The sequence below is a fragment of the Eurypyga helias genome, unplaced genomic scaffold (assembly GCF_000690775.1).
Source record: "Eurypyga helias isolate BGI_N326 unplaced genomic scaffold, ASM69077v1 scaffold5255, whole genome shotgun sequence".
NCBI classification, from domain to species: Eukaryota; Metazoa; Chordata; class Aves; order Eurypygiformes; family Eurypygidae; genus Eurypyga; species Eurypyga helias.
Window position 1 is genome coordinate 38,870 of NW_010249367.1, and position 16,775 is coordinate 55,644.

The 16,775-nt window shown below is 51.3% G+C and overlaps 1 protein-coding gene across 1 annotated transcript in view; it reads left to right on the forward strand.

Moving 5' to 3' along the window:
- LAMA5 (laminin, alpha 5) overlaps positions 1-16,775 on the forward strand; it is a gene marked incomplete at both ends in the record, with an annotated part of 72,080 nt that overhangs the window by 34,635 nt on the left and 20,670 nt on the right. The window contains 13 exons of the mRNA XM_010151322.1: positions 278-395; positions 4,211-4,329; positions 4,573-4,743; positions 5,207-5,304; positions 10,211-10,326; positions 11,241-11,359; positions 12,152-12,242; positions 12,981-13,115; positions 13,549-13,611; positions 14,558-14,698; positions 15,063-15,200; positions 15,451-15,585; positions 16,078-16,212. Of these exons, the coding sequence (XP_010149624.1) occupies positions 278-395; positions 4,211-4,329; positions 4,573-4,743; positions 5,207-5,304; positions 10,211-10,326; positions 11,241-11,359; positions 12,152-12,242; positions 12,981-13,115; positions 13,549-13,611; positions 14,558-14,698; positions 15,063-15,200; positions 15,451-15,585; positions 16,078-16,212 (1,579 nt within the window). The remainder of the gene's footprint in view (positions 1-277; positions 396-4,210; positions 4,330-4,572; positions 4,744-5,206; positions 5,305-10,210; positions 10,327-11,240; positions 11,360-12,151; positions 12,243-12,980; positions 13,116-13,548; positions 13,612-14,557; positions 14,699-15,062; positions 15,201-15,450; positions 15,586-16,077; positions 16,213-16,775) is intronic.

The window sequence follows — 16,775 nt, forward strand, 5'->3', positions numbered from 1 at the left end:
CCTCCTGACTGCGTCCCATAGCCACAAAGCCCGTGTTTTGTTTGCATTCAGACCGGTGGGAGCTGAGCTCCCTAATCTGGCAGCAGTCTCCCTAATCTCCAGCAGCCGTGTCGTATCACGATCCTTTTAGATACGGAGGATTTTTCTCCACAGGCTGCTTGTGAGCAGCAGGATCTGCAAAGTGCCAGCTCGTTTATTCAGCTTGGATCCCACTAAGCTCTCCCTGTTTTTCGTGATGCCTTGAGCAGCCAAGTAACTCTGTGTTCCTTCCTTTCAGCTCTTCCACGTGGCGTATGTCCTGATCAAATTTGCCAATTCCCCTCGTCCTGACCTCTGGGTGTTGGAGCGATCTACTGACTTTGGCCTTACCTACGAGCCCTGGCAGTATTTTGCCTGTAAGTATGGCAGCGTTACAAGAGCGATGCAGCCTAGTGCCAGGTAGCGAGGCCACAACGAAGATGATGGCTCTTTGTGCAAGTACAAGACAGGTTTGGAGTTTCCATCATCGCTGTGACATGGTACATGTCCTCTGTTTCTTGTGCCTGATGAGGCTGTATGGCAGTGTTACAAGAGAGATGCAGCCTAGTGCCAGGTACCGAGGCCACAACGAAGATGGCTCTTTGTGCAAATACAAGACAGATTTGGAGTTTCCATCATCGCTGTGACATGGTACATGTCCTCTGTTTCTTGTGCCTGATGAGGCTACAGGAGTTGAAACTTAGATCACAGCAATGATGAAGTTGTGGTGCTCCTCAGGGCAGGAAAACTTATTTGTTCTCTGGGACTAAAATGTATTTTTTAAAGCATTTTCATTGGTGCCCACCCAAATCTGTGTGGATGCCCAAGTTGGTACTGGTGTCAGTAGGTGGGCATTGCTCATCTAGGTCTGGAACGTGAGATTTCTTATCATTTCCTCCCCACTGTCCTCTCTCCACCTGCCCTGTACCATATCCAGACTGGCCTGTTTCAGCTCCTCCAGAAGCAAATCAGTGGCTCGCTTCCAAGGGGCTGCTGTAACAGAAAAGTCTGGAGGCAGAAAACTTGCACTTATCAGTCCCGGAGATGGGATACAGCCTGTGCGGGGCAGGGAACTGCTGTCCTGCTGCTGTGCAAGGTGGGATCAGAGACAGCCAGCTGAAAAGGTCAGCTGTGGGGATCCAGGCTGTGCATCTGAAATCCTTTCTTCTCGATTCTCTGATTAAAACCTGATCCCTTTAGAAACAGCTGGTTCTACAGATCCCTTCTCCCAAAGGGTCTGTGGGGTAGCCAGATGCTAAGGAACTTGTTAACCATCGGCCCCTCCCAGAAGCAGCAGTAATTGGGAAAAGATGTGAGTTAAGATTTACAGCCAGAGCTTAAAACCTGGCAAGGAACACTCAGAGGCTTTGCCCTGGGCTGCCCCTGAAGGCTCGTATTTCTGGCTTACCTGTCAGCCCGTGCTTTAGCCTTGCTGGCCTTTTCGTGTGCAGGCAAGCCGTTTTACCTTCTGTGCTGCCTTAGTGTGGTAGCTCCTCTCTAGTGCGGATGTTTGCCTCTCTGCTAGTGGGGAATTACTGCTGTCAAACTGCCTGCTTTGGGTTTTTTTTTTTCCCTATCTTCTCTGAGAATTTCCCTTCCAAGCCTCTCTTGGGGCCCATTACGTTATTGCTTGAGCTGCATTCTTGCCCCCACTTGCTTGTTCCCGCGAGCGGTGGCAGTGCTGCCGCATCTGGAGTCCCCCTCCCTCCTGAAACATCAGGCCGTGTCTATGCCACCCCTCTCGAGAAGCCACATGCAGTGACATAGCCCAGTGGAAAATTCCCATGGAAATAAAAGAGGCGGCTTCTCCAAAACCTGCCAGATTCGCTAGCACAAGAAGTCCTTTGCGGAGGTTTATTTTTGGCATGGGGAATTCTGTAGGTGGTCTAATAAAAACACTGGTCATCTCAGTAAGAGGGTTAAAAGCAGCCAGCAGAAATGTTAAATGTTCTCCCGTGACACCAGCAAGCCTTCCCATGGGTGACGCTGGCCCCTGGAGCCCTGCTCATCGTGGGGTGCGGTTTTCTGGGCTGCCCTGTGCCCCCCCGGCCAGGCTGCTGAGGTGATTTCGGGCTTGGCTGTGTGGGAGGAGGGAAGAAATGGCTGTTGTGGAAAGCATCTGTGGGTGTAGCTGATGGGCTTGCTGGGGGAGAGGGGCTGGAGGGGCCGTGGCAATGCAAGTCCTCCGTGGCGGGGAGGCACCCAGCTTTTTTCAGCCACCAAAGGAGAAGTGGGACCTCTGGGGAGAGATTTATGGTGGTGTTTATCCACGCCAAGGGTTCCCCCCACAGCGTTTCAAATGGGGGCAGGACATGAAAGAGGCCTGGTCCCACCTGCCCATCCAGGCCCATAGAGCATTGCCTGCCCCAGCTTGTGCAGGATCAGGGGCAGGATTAGCCCGTTTTGTCTCGCTTTGCTGGACAGTGCCGCTGTGGAGAGGAAGGCAGCCATAGCGGAGCAAGGTTCCGTCCTTTTCTCCACCGAGGGTAGGCATCCCCAGTCTGCTGTCTCCTTAAGGCATTGCTGTGGGGTAAGGTGGGTTACTCTGTTGTAGCTCAGAGGCACGGTGCCTGGCTTCTGGTTGTGTAGATTTGCAGTAACTGGAGGACTTTTTTGGGTTTTCTGAGTAGCTTCTCTTGCTGAGCATCCCCTTCTCAAGCCAGTGGTGATGGGCTCCTCACCTGGGGGCTTCAGCATAATTTGCCTTTAAGAAAGCACCTGGCGAAGCAAAGCTTGGCTACCAGAGCCCTGATGTTAGATGTTTCTACACCATCTTCCTGTGGATGCAACTGAGCTCCTGCTGTTGCCAAAATAATGTTTTGTGGAGCGAAGCCATGTTGCTGGAGGTGAGGTGTGGGTGGGTGCAAGCCAGAGCTGAAGGCAAGGGGGGCAGAAGCTCGCTGTGCTCCTCCCTTCCTGTTCTCCTGCCTGGTTTAGCCTACCAGTGCAGGACATGGAGTGAGGGGTATGCCTCCTGCAGGCACATTGCAACAGATTTTGGAGGAGTATTCCCATGAATTAGGCTAATGTTTCCACATCAGCTCCCTGTGTGAGCTCAGCAGCACTGGCAGGAGCGGCAGGTTGTGTTGGCTGCCTTTTCCTCCCTCTTTTCCCCATGGCAACACCCTTAGGAGTGCTGCAGGGATGTGAGGTTTGGCATGCACTCCCGAGAGCTCCTGGAACAGGTGAGATGGGAGTGGGAAGGAGCAGCCTTTGTCCCAGGCCCTTCCTGAGTGAACAGTCCCTGAGCGTGGCACTGCCTGGGTTTTTGCATGGGTAGGTGTGGGTGCTCGCAGTCAGGTCCTGAACTGGCCCAGCACATTCACTGCCGGCACAGGGACGTCGGACATCCTGGGCATGAGGGTGCTGGACTTGCAGGAGCGGCCGTGCAGGGAAACCAGGGCATTCCTACAGCTGCAAGGAGACTCTTGGCATGCAGTGTCCCCACAGCAGGTTGCAGGGCCAGCAGTGTGACTGCCTGGCTGTGCCTGTCCCCTGGCTTTGGCCAGCCTTGCATTGCCACTTAGTGGCAGGAGCTCTCGATTGCTGTGCTCAAGGGGCACTTCTGGGCAGCTGTCCCACGAGCAGTCGCTCTGCTTCTCCCAAACACCACAAGCCCCCTCCCCAGCTCTGCGTGTCCATCCTACCTGATGGGAGGAGATGCTGCAGCAGTGGCTTGTGGTTACTCCTGTTGTGTGGTTCCGTGCTGGCGCACTCTTTGGGAATTACCTAAGAGGTCAAGGAGCCATATGAACCTGATGCTCCTACATCAGGAGCAGAGCTCTAGCAGCCCACAGTCCTTCGGTTCACAGTGCCAGCAAGGCAACAAATTTCGACCAGGGTTAGAGCTCCAGCTGTTAAACCGTAAGCTGTAATGGCAAAGTGAAGGGGTGGGTTTCCCTGCAGGTGGTCGCAGTAGGAGCAGTGGCCATTCTCACTTTCCTCGTTTACTGCAGTGAGGGGATTTGGGGGATTTTCTGACCATGCCTATTACTCTCCTCGTCACTCCCCCCTGTAGTGGAGTACATGCATGTTAGCAATGACAGAGTTAATGGTACAAAGCAATCTGCATGTAGTAAATGCTTAACTAAGTGTATAGACCCTTGTCTCCTGTTGGTCACTGTGGGAAAATCAATACAGGGCTCTGAAATGTTCCTTTTCTCTTCTGCTCTCCTCTTGGGTTGGTGAACAGCTTCCAAGAGGGACTGCATTGAGAAGTTTGGACTGCAAACCGTGGATCGTATCACCAAGGACGATCATGCCATCTGCACTACTGAATACTCCCGGATCGTGCCTTTAGAAAATGGGGAGGTGAGCAGTTGTGCGTTTTCATCCCCTGGGTTTCCAGGGTTTCTGGGTGACCGTAGGTACTGTTATTAATTGGCTCCCTCTTGACTTTTAGATGCCACTTAGACAACTCAGTTAAACCAAATGAGCCTGGCAGGGATCTGATTCAGTCATCTTGAAGGGTGATTGGCTTTGACTGAGGGAGAGATTAGTTTCCTCCCATCTCAGAGGATTATACAGATTTGTTTTCCCTCCTTGCATTCACAGATTGTTGTCTCTCTGGTAAATGGACGCCCAGGAGCCATGAATTTCTCCTACTCTCCTCTCCTGCGGAATTTCACGAAAGCCACCAACATCAGACTGCGCTTCCTGCAGACAAACACTCTGCTTGGGCACCTGATGGGCAAAGCTTTAAGGGACCCCACAGTGACAAGGAGGGTAAGACAGGCTCTGAGGTAGAAGTGTTTGAGGGCTGCACCTGCCACCTCTGGGGACAAGACACCCCTGGATGCTTCCCGTGAGGGTTTTGTCTGTGTGTACTTGTGCTCCTCAAGCTGAAGGCGTCTGCAGTGGATGCCACTGCGGCTGTGGCTGAAGCTGGAGGCTGCTTGGGAAGAACTGTGCTTAGCATCAACATCGGGAGACTGGGAAACACCTCTTGGTGTCACACGGGGCTTTGTGGCTGCACTGGGAGACCCGACTTGTAGCTAATGGGCTCTGTTAGTGGTGGTGGTTCTTAACCATAGGCAGATATTGCAGCCTGTGAGGTCCAGCTTGTCACTGTAAGGGAAATGTTCCAACACATCATTTTACTGGATGAAGACCTGCTGAATCCTAGGTAGGGCGCTTATGAAGCTTATTTGTAAAGATATTAATGGCCAACTCTTCTTGTGCTCTCCAGTATTACTACAGCATCAAAGATATCAGCATTGGAGGGCGTTGTGTCTGCCATGGCCATGCAGACGTCTGTGATGCCAAAGACCCTAATGATCCTTACAGGTACATTTTTCAAAGTCCCAGTTCTGTGTAAAAGCATTTGAATTGTTGTGCTAAGAATGAAAGATGCTGGTGTGAGTTGTGTCATGTCCTGAGCTCATAATTGTGCCATCACTGTTGTTCGTGACTCTGTCCTGGTAACAAATCAGAAAATGGTCCAGCCAAAGCAGCAAAAACTAAATGTTTTGTTAGGCTATTTTTCAGCCAGACCAGCTTCCGGTCTGGTTTCCCTGCCCACAGCTTCGCTGTCCCTATGGAAGCCAAGTGCTGGAATGGGAGAGTGGATGTGCAAGGCCAGTACTGTTGTTGAACATGGAGGTTTCTCATCAAAGCCCAGGGCTGGTTTCTGAACTTGTTCAGAGAAGTCTCTTGCTTCCCACATGGCTTCTTAAGAATTGGAGCAATACCTTCATAAATAGATGGTCTCCCAAGAAACCAGAGACTCTACTGCTCAGTCCTACTTACAAGAACCATAAATTGGTTATGTACATAACTAAACAACTACTGCAAACGAATGAGGGCATGCAAAACAGTTACATTTTGGCTCATGGGACTCTTCCTATCTGCCTTGGCAACTTGAAATGCCAAAGAGCTGCTTCAGACCGTGAAAGTGTTGCTTCTTAGCCATCTGTTTGCAGCCTGAATCTTGCCTTTATAACAGAGATGGTTAGATTCAGCTGGATGGGGGAAGCTTATATTTCTTTCTCATCAGGATCATGTAGAGCTTTTGGATCTTCTGAAATAAAATTCCAGTGAGTCCCAGCCAAGTTTAAAGCTGCTAAGTATTAAAACAAAGATGTATTGGTAAGCAAGTCTGCCTTAGTGTGCCAAACTCTCTGACAAAGGGAAGTTCATAAATATTTGAACGTATAGTCCTTGTTTTTGTTTTAGACTTTGGTGTTGCTGGATACACAGTACACCCTTGTACCAGGGCAAAAGTGCTTCATGGTGCAAAGTGGTTCTTTAACATAGAAATTACTCTTCTTGGGTATATTGATAGCTCAGGGCTCTCCAGGAAGGAAGGGAAAATGGAGGGAGATCTGTTGGGATCCTTGTTCAGTGCCACTTCTGCTGATGACAGTCTCTGCCTCCCAGAATTCCCCTCCTCCAGTCTCATTTGGATGCATTTGGCATCATCTCTCTTGGCCCCAAACTGTGCTCTAACGTTGCAGCACATGTTCGCAAGCAGCTGTTGCATTTCATCCAGAGCAGATCGCACTTGCCTGGGGAAGAAAACATTTCCTACTTGGGTACTTTGTACAGTCAGCACATAACATCTGTAAAGCCCTTTGGGATACATCAGGACAAAGATGCTGGGTAAATAGAAGAACTTCTCATGGCATTGCTGTATCCTGTCAGCAAGCCCAGGAGCATGGAGAAGTCAGCAGAAATAGAATACTTTCAGTTGGGAAAATGAGTAATCAGTGAAACACTGCCATTTCTCCAAGGTTCCAGCAGCAGCTGTGTCCAACCTTCCCACTGAGGCGGGCACTGCTGGGCAGTTTTCCCACCCCTCCTGCCCTGGCATAGCACAGAGCCAGCAGGATGCTGCCTGCCATAATGCTGCGTGAGAAGAGACTTCTGGGGCTTGGACACGCTGTGCCTTCGTGTCATAGGCCCCAGCTGTCAGGAACGTATCATTCCTTCAGAAATCTGCGCGACCCTTCGGAGTAGGAGGTGCGAGATGTCCTTCTGCGCGTGTCCTGCCCCTTCAGATAATGATATGTGACAGCAGTGGGGCAAGGAAATGCAAATAGTGGGAGACAAGGAAAGGGAATTGGCCTGGCCCTATTAAAAATCCCAGTTATGTCTCAGCCTGGGAGGTCTCTGCTTCTCATTTTCTTTCTTCTGCACATGCCTGTGTTTCTTGTGCTTGTTGCCCAGAAAGGCAGGATGAGCACTTTGAAAGAAGTGAGGTGAGCTAGAAATCTTGGCAAAGACGTTAGGACATGATGGAGCATGTTCGTGAGCTGACTTCCTGGCCATAAATGATAATGTTTATCCAGCTTTGCGAAGTTTCTCTGAAGTGCCAAGTTACGGCGGCTGCACATCCAGCTGTGTTAAGTTGGCAGCACATCTGGTCCCCGTGTGAGTGTGTGCGTACAAGGGCCGACAGTGTGTGGGCAGGTACAGCCTCCTCAAGGGTCCTTGGCACTTTTTGCAACTGTCTGTCTTTGCCTGGAGATCGAATGGGCTGATTAAGCATAGGGAAGGAAGGTTCTTCTGGTTAAAGGTGAACACTGGTAGGGTCCAGGCACAGGGCTTTCTCCTGGCAAACCCCGTGAGCAGTGAGATGAGCCACAGCGGGGACCTGGCACGTTGCAGACAGAGAGCCCAGACAGGAATTGTGTGTTGACGTGCAGCTGCTGTTGATGTGAGCTCAGGAGAACCCTGCAAGTGTTCTGCATCTCTCTGATAAAAGTAACTGTTTCTGTGGGTTCACTGTCCCATCGCGGATCCCGCAAGCAGGAGAAGGGACAACCGGAGAGTCCAGCTGCTGCCCCTGCACTTGATGCTGAAGATAACCAGCAAGACACCAGCAGCCTGGCTGGTCAGCAGCCGGTATGCAGGAGGAGATAAAGGATGCTTTTCCCACTGCTGCATCCTGAATGCTAGCTTGGCCTTTCCCATTTTGAAAGGGAAAGCACCATGTGTGCTGGTAGATTTGGGCCATCTGTGAGTCCCTTTTGCTGGTCGTTTTCCCTCAGTACAGTCAGAAGCAGTTAGAAGAAGGGGCTGGGTTTTTTTTTCCTGATGGTGCTACTCAGATGTCCCAGCCAAAACCAGATGCTGTAGCACTTGTGTGCCACTCTCGGCCCTGACACAGCTGCTCCTAGAAACTTTTTATAGTTACTGAGCATCCTTTGCAGTGGGAAGACTGTGGTTTTATTTTTTAGGGCAAGATGACCAGGAAATATGTGTTATGTGAACACAGCCGCTCCCTCTTCTTCCGTGTATATATTCAGCCAATGAAACATGTAAATATTGTAGCTTAGGCACATTTGTCCGTAATTCATTAGCAGCACAGACTCAGCACAAGGTGCAGTAAAGCTGCCGTGATAGATGAGTGCTCTGAGAGGTCGTTGCTAACTCTGGACAGCAGAGACTAAATAAATAGCTCCTTCTCCCTCTGAAATGTGCATCTATACTCATTGAGTGCCATCTTTTTGCATTCTGGGAACTGAACCAGTGTTTTTCAAACATCTCGGACATTAAAGAGCCAGGATTCGTGCCTGGAGCCGCATCCTCCAGCCAGGGAGATTAACACTGCTCAGCAGGTTTATAAGTTCCCTGACTCAGTGACCATCTTCCCTCTCCATATGTATACGGACATTAATCTTTATTTCCATCTGCTGCCATGGAAAAAACCCCATACAGTTTGGTTTCCTTGGAAGTGCTGAGTGGTAGCCAGGTGAGAGGTCTGCGGGTGGTTTCGTTACAGAGTCATGGCTGAGGTTTGCCTCTCCTTGAGCATCCCCCTTGTCTGCAGAACACTGGGAGCACACAGTTCCTGGGGAACGTTTCAGGGCTCATTTCTGCCCCTTAGGCTCCAGCACACCTCGCAGGGGCTCGGTTTTGTGCCTGGATTCTGCCGGCCACAGCCCAGCCTGTGCACGTGGGTAGGGACGGGGCATCAGGAGCGCTCAAAGAGCGGATTGCAGCCAAGTCTTCTGTGGGTCTGCAAGGGGAGGACCATGAGCAGGGCAGGAACCTCCTGCCTCTCAACCCTGAAGAAAACATGCCGAGTGTGGATCCTGCCCAGGTTCCCCTGCACTTTCAGATCATCCCGTATTTCATTAAAATGAGTTCATTCCTCCCATCCCGCTGCCTCTGTCTGGGTATTCACAATACATACACTTGCAGGTTCCACATCTTAAAAATACATGTAGGTGAAAACCATGACACTCAGCTCACTGCAGCCGTGGCAGAGCGTCTGCACTCCTGCATTTCACCCAGAATGACTACTCTGTTTGTTTAAAAAAGCTACATGTATTTTTAAACACTGCTTTTGAATAGCAAAGCATTGGAGGAGGGAAAGATGGGAGTGGCAGACCAGCCCTGAGGGGAAATGAGTAATTGCACAGATAAAAGCTGGAACATGCTGTATTATCCATAAGTCTAATACAACAGAAAGCGTTTGTGTTGGATGGGAATCGCCTTCTGCTAAGTGGAAGTTTTGGAGATGATGTCACTGCTGTTAATGAATCACCGTTGCAGTCGAGCAGGGACGAGATCCGTCAGTCAACCGTCGAGATTTCTTGCCTGGCGCCTCTGGAGCCGCCTGTTTACCCAGCACAGCCCTGCCTGTGCCGGCTGGGAAAAGCAGGAGGTGCAGTTCACAGGGAGCCTGGGGCCAGCATCTGCTAAAAGGCTTAATTCAAATTTCATCGCCTTCCTCTGCAAGCACAGGTATACCTGGAGGGGCAGATGGGATCCCTCGCTGGCTCTGGGCTACCATTTACTCCTTTCACGCTGCCCCTGCACAGTGCTGGGGACATCCTCATGTCCCCACACCGTGCTGCTCCCTCTAAGGTGATTTGCTTCAGGTCAGGTTTCTACCACTGCCACCTCCAACTATTACACATTTTATTGTCTGCAGAGCTGGCAGGGCAGCGGCACACCGATTTTTCTCTAATCCTTGTCTCCCTGTGAAGAAAAGAGGCATGATGGTGGAGGAGAAGGAAAGAATGGCACTTGAGGAGCAAAGTTTGGTGTTCAGCTGAGAAAAAGATATATCAGCAATTCAGAAGTTCAAAAAAATGCCTTAGAAGCCTCTTTTCCAGAATATCTGGATGAATATCACTCGTTTGTGTATCTGACTGGTGATAGGGTTACACGGCAGCTCCCCATCCCACACATCCCGGTCATCACCACAGGCCTGGCTGTACCTCGTTCCTCTCCCTTGCAGGCTGCAGTGCGACTGCCAGCACAACACCTGCGGTGGGTCCTGCGATCGCTGCTGCCCTGGCTTCAACCAGTTCCCCTGGAAGCCCGCCACCGCCGACAGCGCAAACGAATGCCAGCGTAAGTTGGAGTTGGGTTTTTCCTTCCTTTTCCAGCTGTTTGGCAAAGCACGGCTTGACCAAGCTCCACCAGCCCCTTGACGTTGCAGCGCGGAGAAGCTGTTCACTGAAACGGTGAGGTCTGTGGCACTGGGTGGAGATCGCTGGTGCTGGGAGAGGAAAATCTGCAGTGGTTAATGCTGTTCCGTCGAGGCTCACACAGGGAGGCCAACTAGGTCTTTATGGGACTTTGATTTTGCTTATGTTCCAATTCCTCCTCCGTGTCCAAAGGTTCGTGCAGGCGAGTCTTGTTGCTCAATTCTGTCTCCAAGACGAATTACGTGTGGATGTGTTTACGTACAGACCGCCTTTATTTGTCTAGAGGAACCTTTGGTAAATGCCGGCAGTGGAATTTATGCTGCACTGGGAATGCAGAGCACGGCGCGTAGCTACGTCACGCCGTCTGTTAGAAACGCAGGGTGGCAAAGGACAGTTGGATCTTGATCCTGTGGGTTTGTGAAGAGCACCCTCATCGGGTGCTGAACTTTACAGCTCACCTCTGTCCTGGATGGGGTGAAAGAGGCGAGAATGTTGCCCTCTAAACAGACTACTTGAGGCCCCAGAGTTGGGTAATTTCTCTTTCTCGTCTATACATGCCTTCACATATTTTACTTCTGATTTTGTGCCTGCTGCATTTTTCCAGTTGCAGACTAGACTTTGTGAGAGTGTTACTGCTTCTGGGCTTTGGAACTGGAAGACTTCTGGGAGCTTGGGGGATTATATAAACCCCCAGGTGCATTCAGGCATCTTCCCTCGCTGAAAAGTAACCCATCCAATATCAGACCCACAAGGAAGAGTTCACATCTTGAGATCCAGCTGGAGACCGAAGGAGCTCCGTGGACTGGTGGCTTAGCTAACGTCTCTTTGTGTTTCCAGCTTGCAATTGCAACAGCCATGCCTACGACTGCTACTACGACCCGGAGGTGGATCGCCACAAAGCCAGCAAAAGTCGTGAGGACACATTTGAAGGGGGAGGTGTTTGCATTGACTGTCAGGTAGGCCTGAAGAGCTCCCATGGAAGAGGCTGTTGTTGATTTTTGTGTGTTTCCGCTGTCAGCCTGGAGCTGGCAGCTTCATCAACCCTCTCACACACCCTTAATTAAGTCTCTCCCTGGAAATTTACTCTCTTTGCCAGAGATTAAAGAAGTGTGCACCAGTAATTAAAGCAGCATTTGGGTTCCTGACTGTCCCCTGGGTAGTACCATTGCCTCTCTAATGCTTTAGGGTTAGGTCTGCCAAGGCACTGTGCGCTGGAGGTGTTGGACATGTGGGTGCTGAGCACGTGGGGAACTCCCTGCCTAGTTTGCGATGCTCAGGTGCTGCCATCCCTCTGGATCTCTTTCTGACCACCAAAATGACAATCTCCTCAGTCTCTGAAGTTCCCAGTGAAAGTGGGAAAGTAGCTCTTCCACTCCTGAGGTGACTGTGAGCTGGTTAATTCATGTATTGGCATGAAACTTCTAGTTGTGCTTTCTTGCTGGGAGGAAACAGATTGCTCCCGTCCTCCTATCACAAAGTGGTCGGGACATTTTTTACCATCTGGAGTAAGTGAAATGGGCTTGAGAACCTAAAGCTTAGACTGGGCTTATGGGAGGATACACAGTTTGCAGGAAGTGCTTTGTTTTCAAAACAGCGTATATGGAATTTTGAGCAGATTTAGGTCTTCTGTGTGCTGACACTTGTGAGTTTTGCTCCCTCTGGACCCTGAAGCTGTTAGTAAATCTGGCAGATGAACATGAATCCTGCAGGCAGAGGAACTGCTGCCCCTCTAACTCACTGTCTTCCAGCATCACACCACTGGCATTAACTGTGAGAGGTGCATCCCAGGATACTACCGGTCCCCTGACCACCCGATCGACTCTCCATATGTTTGCTACCGTGAGTGCCGTGTCCTCTGCAGGCTGTGGATGTCTGCTTGGACTTGATGATGCTTGGGAGGGTGGTCTGAAGGGTTGGGCTGAGGGATTTTTCTGGTGTAGGGACTCCAGCACCATAAGAGGTGTGGCTCTGGGCAGATCCTGTAGCAGCTGGCATTGCCCATGGAAATATGTGTGCATGCAGCTGTCTACGTGTAGGCTGCCTGTGTCTGTAGCATCTGTGAAATCAGAAGTGGTGGCATGTTCTAAGGCTGTTCTGGCATGTTCTGACAGTCTTAGCTGTCATCTCTGTGCCGTTCCATCTGTCATTTGCAGACCGTTGTTCTCCGCGCACCAAGACAGGGATTTCTAGGCAGCAGTGGGTTATATGTGTGTTGCTGGGGAGCCCAGCTCAGCCTGGTAGCTGTGACACATCGGCTGTTCCATACTGTGTCCTTCCTGCAGAGTGCCACTGCCACCTCTCTGGGGAAATTGGGGTCTCCCCGAGAAGCAAGCTGGGGCTGTGCTGCCTGACTTAGGACCCTGCAGTGGGACAGGCACAGTGGAAGTGGTTCCCCTAAGCCAGAGCCCTTCTGAAGAGGCAAAATAATGTTTTTTATTTTTAGACAGAATTTGCAGCAGATGGCTTGGTCTCTTAAAGAGGGAGGCGCTGTATAATGTGGGGATGCTGCTGTGGTGCTCCTGGCTGGCCAAAGGTCTCTGTTAGTGACAACCACTGCTGTCTTATCCCTTTCTGCAGGCTGTAACTGCGAGTCTGACTTCACCGACGGCACCTGCGAGGACCTCACCGGCCGCTGTTACTGCAAGCCCAACTACACCGGGGAGCACTGTGACGCCTGTGCCGAGGGATACGTCAACTTCCCCCACTGCTACCGTAAGTAGGGGGTGCTGGGGCCGTGGGGTGGCCAGCTGGCCCAGGAAGAGTGACAGCTCCAGTTGGGGCTGCTCTCCAGGTGTCTTTTCCCCGTGCCACATGGCACTCCTGTCCCAGGAAGAATTCGTGCAGGTGAGGACAAGCTTGTGTTTGGCTTTGGTGGAAGCTGGACCAGAGCTGAGTTGGGCTGAACCCAAATCTCTGGAGTCCGTTTGGCTGGAGTCTCATCTCTCACTTCCTGTGAAAGACATCTTTCCAGAGCCCAGGCTAAAAATGGTTGTAATGGATCTTTGTTTAGTGGGATTCTGCACTTGCTCCGTGTTCAACATTTTCACTCAGGCTGTTCAGCTTTGGGACTGTTAACCCGTTGATATCCTAAAAGATTTCTCGGGGCACCTGTGATGACCTGTGCAATGTCTCTTTGTCTCCGTAGCTGTTCCAGCTTTTGCTTCCAATGATACTGGAGAACAAGTGCTTCCTGCAGGACAGATAATAAGTAAGCAGAGCAATTTTCCTTAATGCTTTGGCAATCACTGTGCTATCATTGCTGTCATACCTCACCACCCAATGCAAGATCAGGTCTTCAGCTTAGGGGCACACGTATTGTAAGAGACAGCGCTGACACAGAGTGGTTCTGAGAGAGGACACAGCTGAGGGCCGGGGGAAAGGATGTTTTATGATCCTGCTTTTATAGACAGCTCTAGCCCAGAGTGACCGTGTGATTGTGTGCTTTTTTTGTGGTCCAGGCCATGTGGGTACGTCCCTTCTGGCCTCTCTTTAAGGAACCCCTCCAGTCACAGGCGGTGGCTGAGCTGGAAACCAAGTCAAGTTCTACCAAATCTTGGCCCCTGGGTTTAGACAAACCTGTCCTTGTGCCACACCTGCACACCCTGCGTTTTCCATGTGGTGGACAGGACAGCGGGTCCGTGACGATGGTCCCTCCGCATGGCTGTGGGTGCCTGGGAAGCATGCATAGGCAGCCACTTGCTCCATGTTGCCTTCTCTGTTGTTTTGAAAGCTCACCCATGCCCTCATCCTGCCTCCCTCCACCTCCCTCTCCTCTGATGGTCACTCTTCTTGGTTCATCTCCTCTCTTGGACTTTTTTTCCCCATCTCTTTTCCCACTGTGTCCTTCCCTGTCTCATGCTCCCCAATGTGCTCCAGATAACCTTTTCCTTCCTTCTGATATTTTAAAATCTGTATCTTCCAGACAGGTTTTTCTTTCCTGAGCTGGAATTTTTCACTTCCTTTCTCATTTCCCAACCTCCCCCTCCCTCTGGTTCTTGGGTGACTTCTGCCCTTCCCTCTCCCAGCACGCCACACCAGGCAAATGCTTGGGCTGTTGCCTCTCATGGCAACTCTTCCCTGTCCTTTGGATCCTCTGCCCAGCAGCAGAGGATCAACTGACAGCCCTGTGTGGGTGTTGTGTGTCCCCGCTCCAGACTGTGACTGCTACGCCGGTGGGACAGAAGGCAACGCCTGTCGCAGAGACCCTCGCGTGGGGATGTGCGTGTGCAAAGCCAACTTCCAGGGAACACACTGCGACCAGTGTGCTCCAGGCCACTACGGACCCAGCTGCCAGCGTGAGTGACTCAGGGTTAGCATTCCCAAACTCGCCCTGCTCACCCCCTGCTTGGAGGGAGCGTGCCTCTCCCTGTCCTCTGCTCACACTGGGGAGGAGGGATTCTCCAGCCCTCAAAGTGACAAATTCCCATGAGTTGTGCTGGTTTTTTCCACCCAGCCCTGACCCTCCAGCATCATCACAACCTTGGGATACTCTTGAGAAATTTCCAATGGATGTGAGCAAGGCATGCTTGCTGTCAGCTGTGTCCCCCATGGTTCCTCCAGCAACTGCGGTTCTATCCCAGAGGAAAGCCACTCTGGTTCCTTTCCTAGGAAGAGGAAAGACTAAGAAGCTGCTTATTGACTAGTGTCCTTGTTTTCCAGCCTGCCAGTGCTCCGGCCCCGGTCAGTATGATGGCACCTGTGACAGCGAGACAGGGCAGTGTCTGTGTCGAACAGGATTTGAAGGGCAGTTGTGTAACCAGTGTGCTCCCGGCTACTTCAACTACCCTCTGTGCCAGCGTGGGTATCTGTCCTCCCCTGGGCTTGGGTGGGCACGCACAGAGCCAGAGTCTTCTGACAGGGTTTTGAATAGGGCTGGGGAGTGGTTTTGTGGGTGTTTTGGTGGATATATTAGGTGGAGCAGCGCCTAAATATTATATTAGGTGGAGCAACACCTAAATACCTATCTGAGAACCTCATTAAAACCCCCGTGTTACCGTGAGCGTTGCCCCATGGTCCCAGCACAGGGCAGACGGTTTCTCTGTTGCAGTGTGCGGCTGCAGCGCGGTCGGGACGCTGCCGGGAGGCTGCGACTCTCTGGGGAGGTGTTTCTGCAGAGCCGAGTTTGCTGGGCCACGGTGCGAGCAGTGCAGCCCTGGGCACCACTCCTACCCCCACTGCTACGGTAAGGACCTTGGCGTTGGGTTCCTGCTGCTCCGGCACCTTCTGAAAAATGTGCCTATTTTTGCAGGACCTTGGTGTTTCTCAAAATCAAACCCCATGTGATTTTGCACTGTGAATTTGGCAGGCTTGTTCTGGAGGTCATGGATCATGCCAAAGTCTAGAAGACAAAGCAGTTTTTATCGGTCACACTTCCTCACCACAACCCTGCTGTGACCTGGTTTCTCAGCTTAGGCCTTTTTTTTGTCTTTTTAGTGCATTAACCTACTAAACTCCTGAGAAACATTAAATAGGCTGTAAAAAGATCTCTGTCATTTTCCTGGTATAGCCATGACTCTGCCTGAAAATACTGCCTGTCTCTCCAGGGAATTAAGGAATTAATTTAGTTCTGATGGAAATGGCTGATTTTCTGTGGGGCTGAATGGCAATTCAGACCAGCAGTGGCTGGCCATGAATCACACGTTTCGTCAGCCTATTGAACGTCCTGCTCTTACAGCTTGCTCCTGCGATTCCCGGGGTGCGGTGGACAACGACTGCAGCCCAGCTGGCCAGTGCCGATGCCACGCAAATTTTGCGGGACATACCTGCAGCCAGTGTGCCCTGGGCTTCTACGGGTACCCCAGCTGCACACGTGAGTAACCACTGTCGGATCGCAGGGGAGGGAAGGGAATAGCTGCAGCTACTGGCTTTGTAATGGTTTTCCTTCCCATAATCTTATCTCCAAGGGTTGTATAGGAGTATAGTTGGCTGTTGCAGCAGGGATCAGTTCTCCTGTGCACAGTTCACCTGGCTCTCTCTGTAGCACACTCTAAAATGAGTAAACTTCCCAAAGAAATGCTCCCCCAAAGGTGGGGCAGTTTGTCTCCCCCAGTTCACTCCCTGTCACTAACAGCGGGAGCTTGGGTCTGCCTGCTCGGTTTGGAAAGAAAACCCCGTCTGGATGTGCGGCCTCTAATCCAGCGACCTGCCTCACGGAGTATGACCTGGGGAGCAGGTGTGGTTGGGATTCTGTCTCCAAACGCAGTGTGTGCAGGGGAACAGGAGCCGTGTGCTGGATGACATCTGCCTGTCCTCAGGCATGAGTGCCTGCAGCCAGAGAGAGCAGGGCTCTGAGCAGCGGGGCATTTTACAAGGGCCTGTAGTGACAGGACAAGGGGGAATGGGTTTAAATTGGACGTGGGGAGGATTAGAATG